The sequence below is a fragment of the Rana temporaria genome, chromosome 4 (assembly GCF_905171775.1).
Source record: "Rana temporaria chromosome 4, aRanTem1.1, whole genome shotgun sequence".
NCBI classification, from domain to species: Eukaryota; Metazoa; Chordata; class Amphibia; order Anura; family Ranidae; genus Rana; species Rana temporaria.
In genome coordinates this window covers 163,258,265-163,277,109 of record NC_053492.1, presented here as the reverse complement: position 1 = coordinate 163,277,109, position 18,845 = coordinate 163,258,265, and the positions used below count along the sequence as shown (strand labels likewise).

At 43.1% G+C, this 18,845-nt stretch overlaps 1 protein-coding gene across 2 annotated transcripts in view; it reads left to right on the top strand.

Annotated features, from left to right (window-relative positions):
• The first annotated feature begins 647 nt into the window (after positions 1-647).
• SI (sucrase-isomaltase) overlaps positions 648-18,845 on the top strand; it is a 318,808-nt gene continuing 300,610 nt past the window's right edge. For both annotated transcript variants that reach the window (XM_040349295.1, XM_040349297.1), the window contains exon 1: positions 648-774. In XM_040349295.1, coding sequence (XP_040205229.1) covers positions 648-774 — 127 coding nt within the window. The remainder of the gene's footprint in view (positions 775-18,845) is intronic.

The following is an 18,845-nucleotide window of genomic DNA, read 5'->3' as shown; positions in this document are numbered from 1 at the left end:
GAAAGCCCTGGCGTGTAACTCTAGATAAAAGAAAATGGTCTAAGGTCCACCTGTTGAAACTAATGTGAGCCATCTGTCCAAAATATATGATTCAGAGCCATCTGAGAAATTAAGGGCTAACCCAAACCTTTGCATGTCTACCAGAGGAAGTTTTGTTTTACTCAGTCAAATGCCTTGGCTGTGTCTAGGCTATCCACTACTTACATACTCGTCTGTGGATTGCAAATTAATAAATAGATTGCTGGTATTTAGAATGGTATTCTTAGAAATAGTAGTAGGAGTAAAAGAAGTAAAGTAAAATATACTTATACTGTTGGATTTGATTGTTGTTGCTAACAGTGAGGCTAAAATAGTACAACCTTAAGCATGTGTATTTTCTGTGATAATTTACATAAATCTTATTTTTAATGCCACTGGCACCTATTATAAAAAAAAGTGTATCAAGAGCCTACAGAGGATTACCATAATTGTACATTGGAATGAAGATACAAGACAGTGCCCTTCAATTACTCATTAATTATCCAGATATGTGTTAAATGTGTAATATATTAACAGGTATACTGGCTATTACAGCTTTGTAAACAACTATTCCATGTATCAGTTCGGGAAAAATAACCGAAACCTTTACATCCTTTTTATTGTTTCAGATGGGGAAGAAACGAAAATTTAGTTCTCTGGAAATATCCCTAATTGTTCTGTTTATTTTGGTCACAATAATAGCGATAGTCCTTATTGTGCTATTTGCCACAAAAACACCTGGACTCAAGGATACAGGTAAGAGAATGTCTTTAAAAGAATGCCCATTTTGAATGTAAGCTAATAACCGTTATGCAAAGTAAATTTTATTTAACGTTGCAACGTATTTCTTAGCTTGAAATCATATTTGCACTTTGATTTCAAACTGCAGCCCTTCATGTGCCTGTAATTGGTCCTTAGGGCACTATTCCTCCTACTGATACCAACGATGGGGCACTATTACTCTCACTGATACCAACAATGCAGCATTTTTGCTTTCAGTGACATCAACACTGAGGCATTATTCCTCTTTCCACTAATCACAGGAACTAAATCTTTGTTAGAAATTTCCGCTGTTCTTTATGCTTACATGTTATTGAAGGGATAATTTTTTTAATATAGTATAGTTAAAGATGGGAAAGTTATGTTCAGTCTAAATACCTAACCGTGTGCAAATATAATAACAAAATAAAAACAGGGGGCCAGATTCACATACAAATGCGTTACGCTGCGGCGGCGTAACGTATCCCATTTACGTTACACCACCGCAAGTTTACAGCGTAAGTGCCTGTGCTACGTTTGAAGGGTCAAGTAGACTGACTTTATTTGGCATATTTCACCTGCTTATATCTGGTTACAACTGTTACAAGAACAATGACAGTTTCAGCCCTCCCCTTTTCCCAGTAGGGGGCTTCAACACAGACCCCCTGAAACAATGACATCTCCTTGAATTAATCACTTGGACCAGTTTCTAGACTCTTCGGCACCTCACCCCACTTAACATTTCCTGGCCAGGCACATAGAATTCAATTAACCTTTAAAACAATTATCACTCACACATAATCCCCATCAGCATACACCTCACAGGGGGGCTGTTTACCTGCACACAAAAGAGGGTTCATTAGCATTCCAGCAATGAAAGAGACTTGTCCAGTTAACCCTTTGAGCTCAGAATACAATGTGGTACTTCCACTGTGACAAGCCATGCAGTTCCTTGTAGTCCCCCTGCACGAAGATTATAACTGTCTCGCAGCATGCCTGTGTCCGTTACACTACTTCCCCCCTTTGGGGAACACTCCGGCAGACCCGGATTGATCCTTTTCGGATCAACTTGGGGATGTCCGGTCTGCTGTTAGGGTAAAAGTTCCGTTTGCCTGGGACAGTCCGTCGGCCTTCCCATTGGCTTACCATGTCGGTAGCTGATGGTGAAGGTGAAGAATAGAATTCAATTCTGGAACAGTCACTTGCTTTGCTCTCTCAATGCTCCCAAAACCTGTTGCTGATGCTCTTGGGACAGATACGGCACCACCTGGATGCAAATCCCATTTAATCTTTTTACAATTTCCGCCTGTTTGTGCATTTCAATGTTCAAGCCACGGGACATCTCATAATACGTGACATAGTGTCGTTGCATCTCTGATTTCTCACTGGCCAACTTGTCACATTCCCATTTTAGACTGTGATATTGTGCCGGATCTACAGTACATGTCGGGGAAGGTAGTCTTACCCGGTTCTCAGCAGCAAGCGGGTTGATTCCAGCAACGCGGGTGGTCACGGGACAAGCAGCAGCAGGTGTAGGTAAATAAGCCGAAGTCAGAGGGCCAATGTCGTTGCCCAGCACCACCTCGGCAGGTAGGTTGTCCATGATACCAACTGTGGTCTTTCCTGACCCGGCTCCCCAGTCTAAGTGCACCCGGGTGGTGGGTACGTGAAATACAGCACCCCCTGCGACCCGGACGGCAACTGTGGCGAGTGGACACGTTCTCTGGCTTTACCAGATGTTTTTGAATCAGAGTGATAGTAGTCCCGGAATCTCTTAAGCCTTGTGCTACTTGTCCATTCACTCGTACCTCCTGACGGTGATGCCTGACGGTTATCCGGAGAGGCCGCTTGTATTGGGTCTGCCTCATCCCAAATTCCCAGACATTCCTCAGGCCCCCCTCGGTCTCCAGGCAGTGGGCCGCAGAGGGACGTGATGGAGTGACCTCTGTGGTTAGGTTCTGTGCGTCTCCAATTGTTATTTGTAGCTCTCAAAGGACAATAACGAGTAATATGTTCCTGTCTCGCTGCAGTGATGGCACGTCACCCTAGGCAAATCCCGGGGGTAGTTGCTAGGCCCCTGATGACTGGTGGGACTGGAGCCCGAAACTCTGGGCGTGGGGTGGACGGTTGGAGTACGCGGTTCTACCTTATGAGCCAGCCGTGTAGTACCCTGCTTACTTTCTTGTTTCCGCGTACTCATCTGCTAGCCGAGCCGCCTCGTTTAAGTAGCGGGCCGGCGTTCTCGTACCCAGTCTTGTATGTCTGCGGCCAGGTCTTGGAAGAAATGTTCCATTAGGAACAGCTGCAATACTTCCTCCCCGTGTTGGCCTTGCACCCTTGGACCCAAAGCGATGCCACCCTTTGTAACTGGTTGGCCCATTCCATGTGGGAGTCCACAGCCATCTTCTTGGACTCCCGGAAGCGCCGGCGTAGGCTTCTGGCGTTACGGCATATCGGGTTAGCAGCGCCTTTTAACTTGCTGGTATTGTAAAATATCCTCTGGAGTGAGAGCCCGAAAGGCTTCATTGGCTTTGCCCGACAATTTCCCCGACAAAATAGTGACCCATTGGTCTGGGTGGGACCTGGTGTAGTGAGCACTGCCTCTCAAAGTCCGCCAAATATCCATCGATTTCCTCCTCACTTTCTACAAAAGCTTTGAAATGCAGTGAACGGTATTTTCTTTCCTGTAGCAGTAGGTGGGGGGGTAGGAACTGCAGGTGTAATGGGCTGTCTCGCTCTTACCAGTTCCAGTTCTTGTCCCCTCTTCGTTTGTATTTCTTCCCTTGCTTCCCGGAACAGCTGGTTGATTAGTTCCACGGACGTTTCTGGATACAAGGATAATCTCCGCTGTACAATCCCAGTAATTACATCTTCTTTGCTGACCGGTGCAAGGGGCTCCGTTCCTTCCATGGATCCATCCATTTCGTCAAGCTCCAGCAGGTCAGCTATCAGCTCCCTCCGTGGTCTGTTGCTGGCGCTCCTACCACGAATCTCCAATAGATCTTTCAGTGTGGATCTTTTCAGCCTGGCGTACTGCGACTCCATCAGCACTTGCTCTTTGGATAAAAGGACCATCCCACTGCTGCCACCAATGTAACGGCTGCCCACTGGTAGTGAGGGGTATCGCCGTTGGAGACGTCCTTTTCCCTGGCAAAGCTGCGATATGCAGGTACCGCTGGTATATCCCATCGAACGCCCTTCCAAGAAACGAGACGTGCTACGTTTGAAGGGTCAAGTAGACTGACTTTATTTGGCATATTTCACCTGCTTATATCTGGTTACAACTGTTACAAGAACAATGACAGTTTCAGCCCTCCCCTTTTCCCAGTAGGGGGCTTCAACACAGACCCCCTGAAACAATGACATCTCCTTGAATTAATCACTTGACCAGTTTCTAGACTCTTCGGCACCTCACCCCACTAACATTTCCTGGCCAGGCACATAGAATTCAATTAACCTTTAAAACAATTATCACTCACACATAATCCCCATCAGCATACACCTCACAGGGGGCTGTTTACCTGCACACAAAATTCACAAAGCACCTACCTGTAAACTTGCAGTGGCGTAGCATAAATCCGCTCGGCGCAAGCCCGCCTAATTCAAATGGGGCGGGGACCATTTAAATTAGGCGCGTTCCCGCGCCGAACGTACTGCGCATCCTCCGTCCCTAAAATTTCCCGACGTGCATTGCGCTAAATGACATCGCAAGGACGTCATTGGTTTCAACGTTAACGTAAATGGCGCCCAGCGCCATTCACGGATGACTTACGCAAACAACGTGAAATTTAAAATTTCAACGGGGAACGACGGCCATACTTAACATTGGCTAGGCCACCTAGAGGGCACCCTTAGTTTTACGCCGCATATCTCTACGGAAACAACGTAAATTTAGAGCGACGGGCAAAGCGGACGTTCGTGAATCGGCGTAACTAGTCATTTGCATATTCTACGCCAACCGCAATGGAATCGCCACCTAGCAGCCGGCCTAGAATTGCAGCCTAAGATCCGACGGTGTAAGTCAATTACACCTGTCGGATCTTAGGGCTATCTATGCGTAACTGATTCTATGAATCAGGCACATAGATACGACAATTGTATCTCAGAGATACGACGGCGTATCAGGAGATACGCCGTCGTATCTCTTTTGTGAATCTGGCCCAGGATTTTTAATTGTACTTTCTTGGATGATTAAAGCATTTGCAATCTTTTCTTTACTAATCTAAGTAGACATTCCCTTAAAATAGACATTACTTTTAATAATTTTTAATAAATCATTCCCATGTATTTTAATTTGGTAACTTTCACTTTTTAAATATGTGTTGCATTGTATAGAAAGATTTAAAGCATAGAAAGCAGAAACACCTATTGTTTGAGGAGCTCTATGATCTGGTTGAAGAACACTGCAAATACCAGATTATAGTAAGCCTATCATAAACACATTAATTTAGAAAAATGTGATAACATGCAATAATAATTGCTTCTTGGCCCTTTATTTAGGATCAAGTGTAGTAAATGTTCTTATCAGTTTTCAGGGACAAAAAGCTAGTTCCGTTCACTAATTTGGGGAACTGGTTAGCAATTCCTGATGTAATGAGGCGGGTATGGTGGGAGGGCTCTTTTCCTCCCATGTTGAATCTGGCCTGGTTTATCAGGCTTGTCCCCAGTTAAAGGCAAAGCTTTACCTAAGTATTATTGCTTTCTGGTAGGGATCGTACTTTTGCCTGGGACTAGGGGTATTTTGTATACTGGTCAGAAGGCTAGCCATTGTCTTGCACTTTGGCACCCAAAGCACTTACCCTCTTTATTTTTGCACTTTTTGCACAGCACTATGTACCATGACTCACCTCTGACTAGTAAGGTGTAGGACCTCAGACTTGCCTTGAAAGTCTTGAGAGGGAGGGAGGACACATGGCCCTTTGGTCAGGTTCTCCCCCTCCCTTGGGTGGACCTTGCCTTGACAGGTCCCCACAGAATGGATTCTGCCTGCTTTTGACCAGGTGGACTACAAGTACCCCAGTTCCTGTCAGGAGTCTTGTGCCCTGGGATATCAGGGCCAGGGTCCTTTTTCTTAGGAGGAGGATCAAGTGTACAGCATGTGCACTTTTTTGTGCAAGTCACTTTTATGTGTGCTCACTTTTTTTGCACCTGGTGTTAGCTTCTAGTGTTTGAAGCACACTGTGGAGCTTAAAAATAAGTGGTTGCATTCGGCAAAAATGCAAAAGGAAAGATTACCTACAGAGAAAATTAAATTAGTATATCAAGAGGTAAAATATCTGCTATTCTTGTATAAATCATACTTTGTTTTCCTCTTGCTGTCTCCCAATTTTAAAGCAGGAGTTCACCCAAAAATCAACTTTCTGCAGTTAGATCCAGCATACTGCTGACATCTGCAGTATGCTGGTCTTTTTTTTTTTTTTTTTGGTACTTATCGTTTTAGCAGTATTTGTTCTATGGCTCTGAGCGGGGAATCCTGCGGGGAATGGGCGTTCCTGAAGGCAAGCAAGTTGATTGACGGCCTTCGATAGCGCGTCACGGCTTCTAAAAACAGCCGAGGTGACACTTGGCTGTTTACGGCGCCTGCGCCTGTCGTGTAGAGCTGACTGCGCAGGCGCCGTAAATTGCAGAGTGTCACTCGTGTGAATTTTCGGAAGCCGTGACGCGCTATCGAAGGCTGTCAATCAACTTGCTTGTCTTCGGGAACGCCTATACCAGGAAGTAATCCCCGCTCGGAGCCATAGAAGAAATACAGCTAAAACGATAAGTACCAAAAAAAAAGACCAGCATACTGCAGATGTCAGCAGTATGCTGGATCTAACTGCAGAAAGTTGATTTTTGGGTAAACTCCCGCTTTAACTACTTGTACTTAAAAGTGATAGACAGCCTCACTCACAAATTGGGAAACTTAGAAGCCCAAAATATGGGGCTTACATTTTACAGTAAAAGTCACAAGCAACCCAAAGTGATATATTCCCTCTTAGAAGATCTTGGCTATGTGGCCCCATGGAGCTTGGTTCTCATTCTTCCCAACATGTGTGAAAAAAATCTTTATTCATTGCAATGGATAGGGCTATCTATTATGAATCTTAACAGTGGACAGCCTCTCCCTCATGGAAAAAAGCAAATTTAGGGGAGAGGCCTGAGCAAGAGGAGAAGGACCAAAAGGCATCCTTAAATTGTATCCGAGGACCAGTAAATCACATGACTGCTGTGCGCTACTTTCCAAGGTGAACAGTGTCAGTATAAATACTAGCTGCCTTATCTTTATATAGCACAAAACAGATTGAAATAGTCTCTACATTTCCAACAGCTATACAGTTGTGTTATCTCTTTTCTTATTAATGTCAAATGTATGTGGCAGAGCATGCTGGAATGTGTTATTTTATTGAGTCTGAACTACGCACACCTCTACTTTTGTCTCAATGTTACTATGTATGTGCTGTTAGCATATGTCCTGTGGGTATGTGAAATATTATAACATATAGTGCCAAAGTAATGAGAAACGTTCCTGTATTATTCTACAATTTCTTTGAAAGAAAAATCTTTTTCTATTGAAAAAGTGGATATCTTTAACCACTTGCTTACTGGGCCCATATACCCCCTTCCTGCCCAGGCAAAACTTCAGCTTTCGGCACTGTCATGCTTTGAATGACAATTGCGCAGTCATGCGACGTGGCTCCCAAACACATTTTTTTTCCTACACATAGAGCTTTCTTTTGGTGGTATTTTATCACCTGTGCGGTTTTTATTTTTTGCTCTATAAACAATAATAGAGCGACAATTTTGAAAAAAACACAATATTTTTTAGTTTTTGCTATAATAAATATCCCATTTAAAAAAATATATATATATTTTTTTTTCAGTTAAGTCCGATTTAAAAAAAATTGTGCCTGGTGGGTCTCCTTTGTGTGCCTGTAAAGTAGCAAATTTTTCCCATGTTTATAACAATTCCACCGCAAAATGACATTTCTAAAGAATAAAATGTAATTTAAAACTGCTTGTGGCTGTAATGTATTCCCGGATCCTTGCAATATAGATAAAAATCCCCCCCAGTCCATTACCATGCCAAAAATACACAAAAAATGGTGTGGTAGTCCCCCAGGCACTATATACTCTGAACAGCAGTATATATACTATAGGGCCTGCCCTATATACTCTGCAGAAAAATTGGGCCCTAGGTGTTGGTGGTGCAAGAACGCTGTATCCCCTCAGAGTTACTCTTGTTGGGTGCAGGAACAGGCCCTGCAGTGAAATTTTATATAAAAAATTGTTAATACATGGCCCTGTGAAACAGAGGCAGGAAAATTGGGCCTTGGGTGGTGGTGGTGGTGCCACAACACTGTAATCCCTCACAGATAATCTTGATGGGCACACTGTATATTTATGCTACACTGAATGCAGAGTATATATATATATATATATATATATATATATATATATATATATATATATATATATATATATATATATATATTTATATTTATATATATATATCTAGATAGATAGATAGATAGATAGATAGATAGATAGATATACACCGGTGTATTACAAACAGTACACCACAGAATGCACTGTAGATATAGGCTACACTGGATGCAGAGTGTATATATATATTTACATTAATATATATATATATATATATATATATATATATATATATATATATATATATATATATATATATATATATATACTGTGTATATATATATATATATATATATATATATATATATATATATATATATATATACTGTATATATATAGAGAGAGAGAAAGAGAGAGAGAGAGAGAGAGAGAGGGTTTATCTCACAAAAGTGAGTAGGCCCCTCACATTTTTGTAAATATTTTATTATATCTTTTTATGTGACAACACTGAAGAATTTATACATTGCTACAATGTAAAGTAGTGAGTGTACAGCTCGTATAACAGTATACATTTGTTGTCCCTTCAAAATAACTCAACACACAGCCATTAATGTATAAACCGCTGAAAACAGAAGTGAGTGCACCCTAAGTGAAAATGTCCAAATTGCACCCAAAGTGTCAATATTTTGTGTGGCCACCATTATTTTCCAGCACTGCCTTAGCCCTCTTGGGTATGGAGTTCACCAGAGCTTCACAGGTTGCTACTGGAGTCCTCTTCCACTCCTCCATGACGACATCACAAAGCTGGTGGATGTTAGAGACCTTGCGCACTTCCACCTTCCATTTGAGGATGCCCCAGAGATGCTCAATAGGGTTTTGGTCTGAAGACATGCTTGGCCAGTCCATTACCTTTACCCTCAGTTTCTTTAGCAAGGCAGTGATCGTCTTGGAGATGTGTTTGGGGTCGTTATCATGTTGAAATACTGCCCTACAGCCCAGTCTTCGAAGGGAGGGGATTATACCCTGCTTTATTAAGTCACAGTACATGTTGGCATTCTTGGTTCCCTCAATGAACTGTAGCAATCCCCAGTGCTGGCAGCACTCATGCAGCACCAGACCATGACACTCCCACCACAATGCCTGACTGTAGGCAAGATGCACTTGGCTTTGTACTCCTCATCTGGTTGCCACCACTCACACTTAAAACCATCTGAACCAAATAAGTTTATCTTGGTCTCATCAGACCACAGGACATAGTTCCAGTAATCCATTTCCTTAGTCTGCTTGTCTTCAGCAAACAGTTTACATGCTTTCTTGTGCATCATCTTTAGAAGAGGCTTCCTTCTGGGACGACAGCCATGCAGACAAATTTGATGCAGTGTGCAGCATATGGTCTAAGCACTGACTGGCTGACCCTCCACCCCTTCAACCTCTGCAGCACTCATACATCTATTTCCCAAAGACAACCTTTGGATATGACGCTGAGCACATGCACTCAACTTCTTTGGTCAACCATGTTAAGGCCTGTTCTGAGTGGAACCTGTTCTGTTAAACCGCTGTATGGTCTTGACCACCGCGCTGCAGCTCAGTTTCATTGTCTTGGCAATCTTCTTATAGCCTAGGCCATGTTTATGTAGAGCAACAATTCTTTTTTTCAGATGTTCAGGGAGTTCTTTTCCATGAGGTAACATGTTGCACTTCCAGTGACCAGTATAAGAGAGTAAGGCTGGGTTCACACTAGTGCAACACGATACTGGTTCTACTTTGCCCTGCGACTTGAAGCTGGCATATGTCGGACTTTTAATGAATGGGGATCTGACTTGGATCCCCGCCAATACCAGACACTATTTGGTATGTATCTTGAGGGGGAACTCCATGCCAAATTTTAAATAAAAAAACGGCATGGGTTCCCCTTCCAAGGGCATACCAGGCCCGTGGGTCTGGTATGGATTAAAAGGGGAACCCTCTACGCTGAAAAAACGGTGTGGGGGTCCCCCCAAAATCCATACCAGACCCTTATTCGAGCATGCAGCCTGGCCGGTCAGGAAAGACGAGCGAGCGCCCCCCTCCTAAACCATACCAGACTGCATGCCCTCAACATGGGGGGGTGGGTTCTTTGGGGCAGGGGGGCGCCCTGCGGCCCCCCACTCCAAAACACCTTGTCCCCATGTTGATGAGGACAAGGGCCTCTTCCCAACAACCCTGGTTGTTGGTTGTCGGGGGTCTGCGGGCGGGGGGCTTATCGGAATCTGGGAGCCCCCTTTAATGAGGGGGCGCCCAGATCCTGGCCCCCCACCCTATGTGAATGAACATGGGGTACATCGTACCCCTACCCATTCACCTGGGGGTAAAAAGTGTCAAGAAAAAAACACACTACACAGGTTTTTAAAGTAATTTACTAGGCAGCTTCAAGGGTCTTCTTCTGACTTTGGGGTCTTCTTCCGACTCTCCGCTCTCTTCTCCCGATCTCCGGTGCCTTCTGCCTGGCTCCTCCACTATCTTCTTCCAGCTCTTTTACTAGCGTTGGTCCGATCTTCTCCGTTGTCTTCTTCCCTCTTCTTTTCTTACGATGTTGACACAACACTCTCTCCCGCTGTAATGCTGTGTGCGTGGTACGGTTCAGGAAAATGGGGGGGCTGCTTGCTCGTCCCCACCCCCTTTCCTGACCGGCGAGGCTGCGTGCTTGGATAAGGATCTGGTATGGATTTTGAGGGGGAAAGATTTGGGACTTAAAATGATGCACACATGTGGTGTGCATCCATCCCTGGTTCAAAGAATCAAGCAGGAAGTTTGGGACTTTAAATGAGGCTTGTAAACATTGTGGATGTAAAAATAAGAATACATATTTATTAAATCATAAAGAATTGCATAAAACATGTCAATGACAGCGACCACATACAGAGAAGACATTATAATAAATATAATTCCATAAATGTTCACACACACATGTATCTGTGTGTGCGAGCTATGAGTATCAAAAGGTACATAAATATATAACTTAGCACCCCGTAGTGGTCTCAATTGATTAGTTCATACATTCAATAAGTTCATATATATATACATAAAAACAGCAAAGCAGCACCTGCAAGGAGAGTAAACATAATATAGACCAGTAGAACTATAATTGATGGATAAAAGGTATTCTGAGTAGGTGGTGTGATATAAACATATGTCTGCATCCTAAATTCCCGATGCGTTTCGTGTGAAAAGGACACTCATCAGGGGCGGATTCTCAGAAGTATCTATAAAGTATAATAGAATAGAATTAATATGGTTAAAAATAATGCTAACAGGGAAAGGCATAGAGGCCCACCCCAGGTACTTATATACAGAGGGTACACAGAGGTATGGCAAGTATGGAAATCAAGGCCAAAATGGTAGTCTGTCCAGGGAGCTGAGGTAATGGAGCCGCATGCTGGCTGGGTGCACACACACCGAACCCCCCCCCCCCAAAAAAAAAAAGACATATACATGGGCCTCAGGTTGCTAGATTTCAAGGTAGAATAAAGTGCTGAGCCAGAGGTGACTGCCAGAAGAGGTCTAGAGTAAATAAAATTTAGTCAGAGTATAATATTATACTGGTAAAAGCAACAGAGAATAGTGTATATCTAAAAAGATCATAAAGGTCAGAAGGCTCTGTGCAGATATATAACGGATAGAAATGTGAACCGCATCCAGATTACCATGGAATGTGGTATAAGAGAAATTCCAAAGACAGCAGAGACAGAGACAGACTACCATTTTGGCCTTGTTTTCCATACACGCCATACCTCTGTGTACCCTCTTTATGTAAGTACCTGGGGTGGGCCTCTATGCCTTTCCCTGTTAGAATATAATTAATATGGTTATAAATAATGCTATTTTACTTTATAGAGTATTTGTCGGAGTATTTGTGGCACCAGTGTGAACCCAGCCTAAGAGCAAAAACACCAAATTTAACACACCTGCTTCCCATTTACACCCAAGACCTTGTAACACTAACAAGTCACATGACATCGGGGAAGGAAAATGGCTAATGGGGCCTTTTTGGACATATTCAATCAGGGGTGTACTTACTTTTGTTGCCAGTGGTTTAGACATTAATGGCTGTGTGCTGACTATGTTGAGGGGACAGCAAATTTACACTGTTATACAAGCTGTACACCCACTACTTTACATTGTAGTAAAGTGTTGTTTCTTAAGTGTTGTCACATGAAAAGATATAATAAAATATTTACAAAAATGTAAGGGGTGTACTCACTTTTGTTAGATACTATATATATATATATATATATATATATATATATATATATATATATATATATATATATATATATATATAAAAAACACTGTCTGCACTGACTGAATATAGAGTAAACACTGAATATAAAGTATATGCTAAATGCAGAGTATATATATATATATATATATATATATATATATATATATATATATATATATATATATATATATATATATATATATATATATATATATATATATGTATATATGCACTAGACCAGTGTTTCCCAACTCCAGTCCTCAAGGCACACCAACAGGTCATGTTTTCAGGCTTTCCATTATTTTGCACAGGTGATTTTATCAGTTTCACTGCCTTAGTAATTACCACAGCCGTTTCATCTGAGGGAAATCCTGAAAACATGACCTGTTGGTGTGCCTTGAGGACTGGAGTTGGGAAACACTGCACTAGACTGACTATATATATATATATATATATATATATATATATATATCAAATATACCGCCACTAACTGAATAACCTGTCTGCTTAATCTAACTCAAGCTATCTCTCTTTCCACACCAACAACACTACACACGGCCGCCGTGTAAGCAGCCTTATATAATGTGGGGCTTGGACTTAGTCCCCCAGAGCCATGATTGGCCAATTGTGGCTCTCTAAGCAGAGTGTGCTGTGATTGGCCAAAGCATGCAGGTCAAGTGCTTGCTTTGGTAATCATCATACAGTAATGCACTGCAATCTTGCAGGGCATTATGGGGCGTTCCGCATCACTCTAATTTCTCGCGACACCCCATAATGTTCGCTGTTCTGCAAATGGGCGAACACCCAATGTTCAAGTCAAACTTATGTTCAGCCCGAACATCAAGCTCATCCCTTATGGTCAGCAGACAGGCAGCACACACAACATGAAAGGAGATTTTTTAAGTACGCTTAGATTGGATGGTCAAATATAACTATTGTTGCTATTGTAGGTATATGGCGCTCTCTACTGTCTAAATCTGTAAATGCCTCTAAATATATTATGCATGCACTTCCTGGCCCTGGGTTGTTGGCTTTGAAACCCCAGAAGGTGAAATGGAGAGAGAGATAAAGTTTCAGCCAGTCCTGTTAATGCCGTTAAATCCTAAGCCAGAAGGGACTATTATGCATGTATAGCTATGATTTAACAGTTTAACTGCAGCTTGCTTAGCGTACATTTAAATCCTCATGACAAGTGGCATATACTGTATTCTCTGTCCTTGTTATTTTTGCTAACTAGATAACTAGGTCTGTGCTATTGTATTCAAAGTGGTCTCCTTTCAAAATACTGGTAGGTGAACCTGTTTAATTTAATATAGATTATATTTATCTCCTGTTATATTGGTTAACCCCATCCATTCTGGTCTGGGATTCTATAACTAGTTTTAGCTTACATGTCAGATTAGAAACTATTTGGGAAGGACTAAAGTGCAGAGTGGCTAGGCTGACTCTGAGTTCCAGTGCCACACCACAGTTTCAGGCCTCATACACACGACCGAGTTTCTCGGCAAAAACCAGCAAGAAACTTGCTGGGAGAAATTTCTTTGTCGAGGAAACCGGTCGTGTGTACATTTTCGTCGAGGAAACTGTCGAGAAACTCAACGAGCCAAAAAGAGAGCAAGTTCTCTATTTCCTCGACGGGAATGGAGAAACTTGCCTTGTCGAGTTCCTCGACAGCCTAACAAGGAACTCAACAAGGAAAACTATGTGTTTCGCCCGTCGAGTTCCTTGGTCGTGTGTACGAGGCTTCAGTTGATGAGAAGCTGCTTTTCAGCCTGGATGGACAACAGTTGGAGGATCTCCCCATGACTGCAGATCCTGTCTTCGGGTTTTTGACAGAAAGACAGACGCTGCATCATTCTCAGGGGTCTCTGCAGCTGAATTTAGCTGCAACATTCATTTGGAGATATCTCTATTAATAATTATATATATCCATGTTTATGTGCATATATCCACCATGCCCTTTGCTGATAATATTTCTTTGTACATTGAAAGTAAGTACCTAATATTAACCACTTCAGCTCTGGAAGATTTACCCCCCCTCATGACCAGGCCATTTTTTGCGACACGGCACTGCGTTAGTTCAACTGACAATTACGCGGTCGTGGAAAGCTGTACCCAAATAAAATGTATGACATTTTTTTCCCACAAACAGATCATTCTTTTGGTGGTATTTGATCATCTCTGCAGTTTTTCTTTTTGCGCTATAAACAAATAAAGACCGGCAATTAAAAAAATCAAATTACTTTACTGCTACAAAACATATACAATAATAAAAAAATAAAAAAAATCTAATATCTTCATAAATTAAGGCCAATATGTATTCTGCTACATATTTTTAGTAAATAAAACCCCAATAAGCGTATATTGATTGGTTTGCGCAAAGTTATAGCATCTACAAACTATGGGATATATTTATTCATTATATTTCTTTCTTTTTTACTAGTAATGGTGGAGGTCAGCGAATTATAGTGTGACTGCGATATTGCGGCGGCCATTCGGACACTAACTGACACTTTTTGGGGACCAGTGACACTAATACAGTGCTAAAAAAATACACTGTCATTGTACAATTGACACTAGTCTGGCATTAGTCTGCCTAATTGTGAACAAACTAAAATTAGCAGATACAGTATACCTTGTTCCCATATTTGCAATCCTGGGGTTTAAGGAGATTAAGGAGTGTGATGCAAGTGCCAAAGATTCGTTGCGCTCCTGGGTGTGCAAATATCCAGGGCTTCTTACTTAGGCCCCTTTCACACTTGTACAACTTGTCCCACGACTTGAGACTACAAAGTCGTATGACAAGTCGTTCTTCATGATTTCCAATGACAATCATTCATATTATCATGACTTCAAGTCGTGCCGACTTCAAAGTAGTCCCTGCACTACTTTGGTCTGACTTTGATCCTACTTTAGCCATTGAATATCACTGTTGGATCAAAGTCGCATCGCTGTCTTAACTGATCCAACTTTGGCATGCGACTTGTGCTCTGATAATCTTGAAGGAGAACTCCATGTCAAATAAAAAAAAAACAGCATGGGTTCCCCTTTCAAGAGCATACCAAGCCCTTCGGTCTGGTATGAATTTTAAGGGAAACCCCTACGCTGAAAAAACTGTGTGGTGGTCCCCCCCAAAATACATATCAGACCCTTATCCGTTCACAAAGCCTGGCAGGTCAGGAAAGGGGGTGGGGACGAGCGAGTGCCCCTCCTCCTGAACCGTACCAGGCCGCATGCCCTCAACATGGGGGGTGGGTGCTTTGGGGCAGGGAGGGCGCAACCCAACCCAAAGCACCTTGTCCCCATGTTGATGAGGAAAAGGGCCTCTTCCTGACAACCATGGATGTTGATTGTCAGGGTCTGTGGGCGGGAAGCTTATCGGATTCTGGAAGCCTCCTTTCACAAAGAGGCCCCCAGATCCCGGCCCCCCACCCTATGTGAATGAGTATTGGGTACATTGTACCCCTACCCATTCACCTAAAAATAAAGTGTAAAAAATAAAACACAGGTTTTTAAAGTAATTTATTAAGGCAGCACCAGCTCAGACTTTGATCACGACAATACCAGGCACTGATATGAATCTTCAGAGGGAACTCCAAGCACAATGTAAAAAAATACGGCATGGGTTCCTCCTCCAAGAGCCTACCAGGCCCTTGAGTCCAGTATGGATTTTAAGGGGATCCCCACACCTAAAAAAAATGGCGTGGGGGTTTCCCTTAAAATCCATACCAGGCCGAAGGCCCTGGTATGCTCTTGGAGGGAGAACCCAATGCCGTTTTTTTTTTAATTGTGCATGGAGTTCCCTCTAAAGATTCATACCGAAAAATTTGAGAACCAGAAAAATTCTGATGGAGCCTACACGCGGTCGGAATTTCTGACCAAAAGCTCACATTGGACTTTTCTTGAATTATTTTAATTAAGATGCAGATATACACATGGATGATGAAGATATTGATGTACAATCTACTAACAATAACGTTTTTTACTTCAGGGAGAATTGTGCAGTTGTTGACATGGAGAATTTGTTATTTGAACAACCGATCCTGTCGGGACATGAGACTGGTGGGGTTGGCACCCAGAGAGTTACTTTCTATGTACCATCAGATTTGTATCCCATACAGTCTCGCAGCCCTGATATGGATAAGTTCCAGAGATTGGTAGAGAGGGATCTATTTTATTTAGCCACACACACATTGTTTCAATCTCATTTTAGGGAGGACAATCTTTCACGCACAGAGAGGTCAGCCTTAAAAGTATATATGGAGGATGAAATCATTATGATCCGCAATGCGGATTAAGGAGGGGCAGTGGTTGTTTTGGATAGCGCTACATATAGGGATGAGGCCCTTAGACAATTGAACAAGACTGATATCTATGCTTCACTTAAAAGCAACTCCACAAATGAATGTTAAACAACTTTAATAAATGTAATAAATCAAGGGGCAAGCTTAGGGGCATTCACACCCAATGAAGCACAGGTTCTAGTTCCAGAAAATCATATTGTACCTATTTTTCATCACCTCCCTAAAGTTCATAAGGGTCTTCATCCTTTATATGGCAGACCAATAGTTTCTGGTATTGGGTCCCTCAGCGAGCGGTTGGGACAATGGATGGATCGACAACTCCATGGATGCCACCTGCCAAACGCAGGGCCGTCTTAATAGCATCATGGGCTCCTGGGCAAAGTATTGCTCTGGGGCCCCTACAATGATGACAGTGTAGGTAAACAGACATCAAGTAGGTAGGAGGCAGACTGCCTCCCCTGTGTATCTATCACTCTCAGTGCCATTATGGGGCCCCCAATTTCGAGGCAGCGTGGGCTCAAGGACCAGCTGCTTTGGGGAAAGTGCAGGGGCCCCCCATGCAGCTGGGGCCCCTGGGCAGTGCTCAGGTGTGCCCTCTCATTAAGACAGCCCTGGCCAAATACACTTCAAATTCGGGTGTTCGGCAAACAGGCGATGTTCAGGCTGAACTTTTGTACAGATGTCAGTAGCATGTAGGACAGTGTACAGGGGTCAGTAGTATGCAGAGAAGTGTACAGAGGTCAACAGTTTAAAAGGCAGTGTACAGAGATCCGCAGTATATAGGGCAGTATACAAAGGTCAGTAGTATGTAGGGCAGTGTAAAAAGGTCAGTAGTATGTAGGGTGGTGTATAGAGGTCAGTAGTTTGAGGGGCAGTGTACAGAGGTCAGTAGGAAGTAGGAAAGTGCACAAAGCTGAGCAGGATGTACTTCAGTGTACAGAGGACAGTGAGATGTAGGGCAGTGTGCAGAGGCCAGTGTGATGTCTTGTAGTGTACAGAAGTCAGTAGGATATTGGGCAGTGTACAGAGGTCAGTAGGATATGTTGCAGTGTAAAGAGATCAGTAGAATGTATGGAAAATTCCAGAGGTCATAGTATATAGAGCAGTTTACAGAGGTCATTAGTATGTAGGGCACTGTACAGGGATCAGCAGGCCAGGGGACAGGGGTTAGCAGGGCAGAGGACAGAAGCCAGCATGGCAGAGTACAGGGGGTCAGTAGGTTTGGGAACAGGGGTCAGTAGGGATGTGGACAGGGGTTGGTAGGATGAGGATTGGGGTCAGCAGGGCAGAGGATAGAGGATCAGCAGGGCAGAGGATGGGGGGTCAGAAGGGTACAGTGGGGTCCAAATGGTATTGTACTGGGGGTCAGATGATACAGGGGGGTCAGGACAGCATATTACAGGGGGTTCAGGAGGGTATGCTACATGGGGGGGGGGGGTCAAGGGGACACAGTACTGTGTGCAATAGTTTATGGTACAGAGGCAGTTTCTACATGCACAGAGAAGCTTCTGTGACAGATCTACCTGTTCTGGCACACTGATCCCTGCTGGTCACCCCCTTTCATTCAACCCACATGATGTGATGTCACCCAGAAGCACCATGTATGGACTGTAGAGGAAAGTCAGAATCAGCACAGTGCGAGCAGGGGATGAGCTCAGGTGGGTTTGGACAAGAGTCTGAACCCACCTCAGTTATGCCTCCACTGCTCAAGGATTGGCTGTTGGATTTGACAGCTTCCTGGTGGCAGAGCTTAGGCAATTTCAGGAATGTGTCCGAACATGCCTGACTTCATTGCGTCCTTGCACCTCTGCAGGTGGAGGAGGAACACCTTAGGCTGAGGTTTGCCAATACAGGGATGCCAACATGATCTTCCCATCACCTGTCCTCGATCGGCAGGTAGATTGTGATCGATAGGTTCCCAACCATGGGCTTATATTGTAACCTGCTACTATAACTGGGAACAAAAGCTGCCTTCCTTTATCTATCCAACAGTATAGATTTAAAAATAGCCATATCTAACATGTAACAGAAGCTGCAGTAAATGTAATTTTTATTGGAACAGTTTTCTACAAATAATAACGGTATGCATGGAATCTGCATCAGCCACGTTATCACATGAAATGGAACCTTCAGTCCTT